The sequence below is a fragment of the Chenopodium album genome, chromosome 9 (genome assembly GCF_948465745.1).
Source record: "Chenopodium album chromosome 9, dcCheAlbu1.1, whole genome shotgun sequence".
NCBI classification, from domain to species: Eukaryota; Viridiplantae; Streptophyta; class Magnoliopsida; order Caryophyllales; family Amaranthaceae; genus Chenopodium; species Chenopodium album.
Genome location: NC_137842.1, coordinates 12,820,255 through 12,825,597, shown reverse-complemented (window position 1 = coordinate 12,825,597; position 5,343 = coordinate 12,820,255). Strand labels below are relative to the sequence as shown.

The 5,343-nt window shown below is 30.2% G+C and overlaps 1 protein-coding gene across 1 annotated transcript; it reads left to right on the top strand.

Moving 5' to 3' along the window:
• Nucleotides 1–391: 391 nt before the first annotated feature.
• On the top strand, nucleotides 392–4,774 carry LOC145559572 (LOB domain-containing protein 1-like). Its single transcript, XM_081620983.1, has 2 exons — nucleotides 392–1,235; nucleotides 4,057–4,774. Exons 1-2 carry the CDS (start codon nucleotides 999–1,001, stop codon nucleotides 4,417–4,419), a joined length of 600 nt encoding a protein of 199 aa, XP_081477109.1. The 5' UTR covers nucleotides 392–998; the 3' UTR covers nucleotides 4,420–4,774.
• Nucleotides 4,775–5,343: the final 569 nt, after the last annotated feature.

The following is a 5,343-nucleotide window of genomic DNA, read 5'->3' as shown; positions in this document are numbered from 1 at the left end:
ACACATATACTATTTATTATTATTATTATTATTATTTATTGATGATTATTATTATTATTATTATTTATTGATTATTATTATTAGTATTATTATTTCAATTATTATTATTATTATTATTATTATTATTATTATTATTGTTAATATTATTATTATTATTATTATTATTATTATTATTATTATTTTTTTTATTATTGTTTTTGTTGATGTTGTCGTTGTAATAAGAGCTTAAAAGAATGAAATTTGGCTTTATATCATTAGCTATATCATTAGACATAAATTAAGAGCTTAACTGAACTGAACTGAACTGAACTGAACTGAGCTGAACTGAACTGAACTGAACTGAACTGAACTGAATTTCAACGGAACAGAACAGGCCCTAAGGTTAGTTTTTGTTATTCGTTTAATGATAAAATGAAAAATAATCATCAAAATGAGAACAAATACTTTATCATGGGTGTACGGTACACTCGGATGTATATAACAACCTCTCAATTTAATCAGATCTCTTTTTTTTTTATTTTTTTTGGACGGAATTTTGATCAGGTCTAGGAGATTCCCATGAACGTTTTCTATATTATTATTATTATTATTATTATAAGTTTTGCAAATTCTTTATAATTTATGAATCCTACATACATGTAAGCAAAGGACCACTAGTAAAGGAAAAGCTCATACAACAACCAAGTGTTTCAATGTCAAATGTAATAATATGTACAACATCCACGTATATATACAAAAATTAATAATTTCCCAAAGTATTGATGTCACATGTACATCATAAACACTTTCACTCAATCACTCCTACTACTACTAACTACTTCCAAGTTCCAAACTCTCTACACATAAATATATATATAGTCCTTACCTTATTAACTTTGCTTAACAAAACTAAACTCCACTACTTTTCCCTTAACTTCCTCTAGTTAAAAAAGAAAAGTAGCTTGTTTCCCTCCATTTCAACTTTTCTCCTTTCTTCCCCTGTATTTGTTTTTTTGACCATGGTCAGCACTACTGACTCTGTCTCTCCTTCTTCTCCTTCCTCTCCTCCTCCGGCCTCGCAATCGCCATCGCCATCGCCGGTTGTGGTTGTTAGCCCTTGCGCTGCCTGCAAGATCCTACGCCGGCGATGCGCTGACAAATGTGTTTTGGCACCTTACTTTCCGCCCACTGAACCACTCAAGTTCACCATTGCTCACCGGGTTTTTGGGGCTAGCAATATTATTAAATTCCTCCAGGTAATCCTCCTTTAAACCATTTACTCAAAACTTTTTATAATTTGCTTAAATTTTGCGTAATTTGTGCATTTAATATTAATCTATAGTCACTTTCTTTAAAAAAATATTATTTTTTTTACTAACATAGTTGCAAAGTATACAACAATGTGATTTGCAACTATGTAATTTTGGGTGACTAATCACTAAACAACGCATCGTTGTATACTTGTATGTGATTAAACTCGTGCAGTAGTAGTTTGAGGCGTAATTGGTTGATTTTGATTGTTATATACGTTGGTTTTACTAGAAAAGTATAATTTGTTAGATTATAATTAATCTTGAAACGACACAAGTCTAAGAAAAAAAATGTTTATTTTAATGTGAACGTATTATTATGTTAGTAGTTGGTTAAAATGTTTGATGAATGAGACAACACAAATAGATTTCTCCCCACTTTATTTGGTGAAATTGTGATGAGATTACGATTGAAATAAAAATCAACATGCACTTTTGAAAATGGAATATAAACATTCCTTTAAACATAAAAAATGGAAAATCAAACAAGTTTTTTTTTTTTCTTTTTTGATGGGACATAGTAATGAGTTTACATGGAGTACTTTTAAACTTTATATCACATACTAGTAATATATTTTGTTTTTGATGAGTCCATATTGCACCATTGATCTTACCTTTAGTATGTGAAACATCATATATGGACTAAGGAAAAAAAGACAAAGGGATTAAGAAAGCATAGATAAACCATTAAGTTGATATTTATAGTGCTTATTATTTCGGAATTAAGACTTTATTTGAGCTTCTTTTGAAAATCAGATCATCAAAACTAATTTGAATTAAACTTATATCATCTAATATTTTTTTTTTTCTAAACTAATTTTGTGTACAAAAATTATTTTATCTCATAATTGACTTATTTGGGCGTGAATTTGAAGAAAACTTTATTTTCTACAATTTATTTGATCAGGTACTTCATTTTATTTGAACTTATAATTTGGTTAAAACTTAATTTTATTGAGTTTATATTCTAGATTTATCTTGATTTATCTGTTTATATTTATAATATAAGATGAATTGACTCTAAATTTATCTTAAAAAATTGACATTGTACCCCAACTCCCCAAGTCATTAGTTGGATATGGTATAAGAATATAAGATGATACTCCGTATATATTTATGTCACATCTATTTTACTATTCCGTATTTTAAGAAAACAGTCAATATTTAGTGTGAGAAAATTTGTAAAATAGAAAAATCAAACATGGGTTTTTGTTGACTTTTTTCGTTTGATATTTCAGTCTCAATCTATCTATATTTGCCTATTTGGGTAGAGGGAATTGAGTTCGTTTGTGTGAATGCAACAAGGAGCAAAGCATGCCTTGTCTAGGACATTGTTCCCAAAAGAATGATAAAGCTAAAGTATTCTAGAACTTAGATAAAGTTTGGTTGGTTAGTGAAATTACTAAAATACCCATGTCGATATTATGGTAGCTAGTGGATGGCATAATACCTTAAGGTGGTTAAATTGACAAACCACCTACCAAAATTTCATCTTTAAATTTGTTAGTAGTATTAGTTACCCAACGAACAATCTCAATGATATCTCTTGTCTGTTGACTACATCATTTTGCTCTCTCAAACAACCACTTTTAGTGTTCTAGATAGTATCCTAAGTTCTTAGACAAATTAGTTGAAACTCTTGATTATGCTACTTGCTAATTATTATTGATTATTAGGAATATAATATGGCAAGGACAAATGACCAATAGTGTCATTGGTTAAGACAAGCTAAGGGAGTTTTTATAGTATTCCTTTCCCCCAAATTATATATGACCTTAAGTTATTATATTCCTTTTCGTTTTTCGTAAGTGTACACTTTGATCGACATATAATTATAGACAATCTAATTACTTAACTTAAATCAAATAAGAGGTCAGTGGGGTAGTTGGAATATTATATATTATGTGTATCTTGTTGTCTTCCTTCGTTATTTAGAGTTGACACATTTTGAGTTTGCACCTATTTTGAGTTCACAATTTCATATGCATTACATTGACTATGTTTTTCTAATAAAAACATCCTCTGTTTCCCGAATATTGCAACATGAGTAAGAGACACATATTTTAAGAAGATAAGAGAGATAGAAAGGAATAAATATAGGAACACGTCACATATGATGAGGAGAGAAAAAGTACGTAAAAAAACATGTGCAATTTGAGAAATGTTGCAATATTTGTGAAACTTTCTAAAATGGTAATTGTTGCAATATTTGTGGAAAGAAAAAATTAATATATTAATGGTTGATACAAATAACACAATAACAAAATTACAAAAATGTATGAAAAAAAAAAGAAGGATATAGTTTATCGGTCATTCTAAATTATATTGCATATTCAGGTGTACTTGACTTTCATTAATACACCCAACATAATAAATGTTATTTCATCACACTCTTAGAGTGTCGTGTCTATTTAAGTTTACTTGTCCTATTAAAGCTAATGGTTTTGTATTAAAATGGTAATTGTTGCAATATTTGTTTAAATTTTTTTTTTTTTTTTTTGTCCTGATTAAAGCTAATGGTTTTGTATTAATTTTTGAAAATGAGGTTTAACCTAAACTTCCTACACATCAAATATTTGATTGATAGTATGTATGACAACCCTTTTACTAGGTAATCTAGTTTGACACTTTGACCATACATAATTGCATTAGTTGTGCTAGCAAAGTTAGAAGTACAAATTAAATACATGAAGTTTAATATTTGACAATGATCTCAACTTTATCCTCGATAAAATTTGTTTTTTAATGAATTTGATTACATCTTTAGGACCTCCCGGAGTCACAAAGGGCAGATGCCGTGAGCAGCATGGTGTACGAGGCGAATGCACGACTAAGAGATCCGGTGTATGGATGTGCCGGAGCAATTTGTCAGCTTCAAAAACAAGTGAATGACCTACAAGCACAATTAGCCAAGGCTCAAGCTGAGATTTTGAACATGAAATGTCAACAAACTAATTTATTGGCCTTATTATGCATGGAAATGGCACATGATCATGATGAATCTCCACCGTCTAACACCTCATCACAGTCAGTGTCACCGGAACACCCTAATCGCGGTGTAAGTAACAACGCTTGCTTCATCGACGACAACAACCTAGGAGGATCACTTTGGGAGCCTCTTTGGACATGATGATTGTAATTGTCAATTAATTAAGTCTCCTAATTCCATGCTAATTATAGCTATGATGAGGAAAGGAGAATTTAAAGAAGATCATTTATATATTATATAATATAATGTGTATAATATTATTATTAGTAGTAGTAAATTAATGAAGCTCTAAGCAAAGTAGCTTTGGATCAAATTTGTATGAAAAAGTTAGGATATAATTATAAAAATATAATGTAATGGCATAATAGCTAAAGTAGAGTAGTAGAAGAGTGTATCAACTCTCATGTAAACTCTTCAACTTTAAAAGACACATAGTTGTCAACGTTGTAGTCTATATTTTCTAATATATTGATCTTTATAATTCAATCTAAAACTACTTTTTTTTCTTGCCTTTTTGGTTACCTAATATCACTAACTAAATGGTGATGGGTTATGAGTCGCAATCCATGACTTTCTTCTTCCAATTAGTTTTTGACCAATTTAATTTCTTTTTCACATTTATTTGAAAATAAAGTTATAGATTTATATTTCAACCCAATATAAAGAAATTCAAGGTGACAAGATGCTTGTTCAAATGATGGACTTTTGTGTATTGGCCTACATTTTTTAAAATTATAATATGGAGTGTATGTTATGATACACTAACCAAGTAAGGCTTGGTATACTAGAAAGATTTGTATTGCTATTATTGGGGAGGTCACGTTGAACCATGGACGATCCTAACCCAGTTCAGGCCTGGGCTGAACATGGCCCAACTTTCTTTGTGGCCTCAAATAATAAAAAGGTATAAATATTATACCTTGCAATAGTAACGAGAGTTGGCTCAAGTGGTTAACAGCTTGATGCCCCTTAACGGAAGTAGTTCGAGGCTCATCGAATGCCCAAAACTCTTGTTGTAAGACTCATCCACCATAAGCCAGGTGTGCAATCTATGTCGGATCCGGA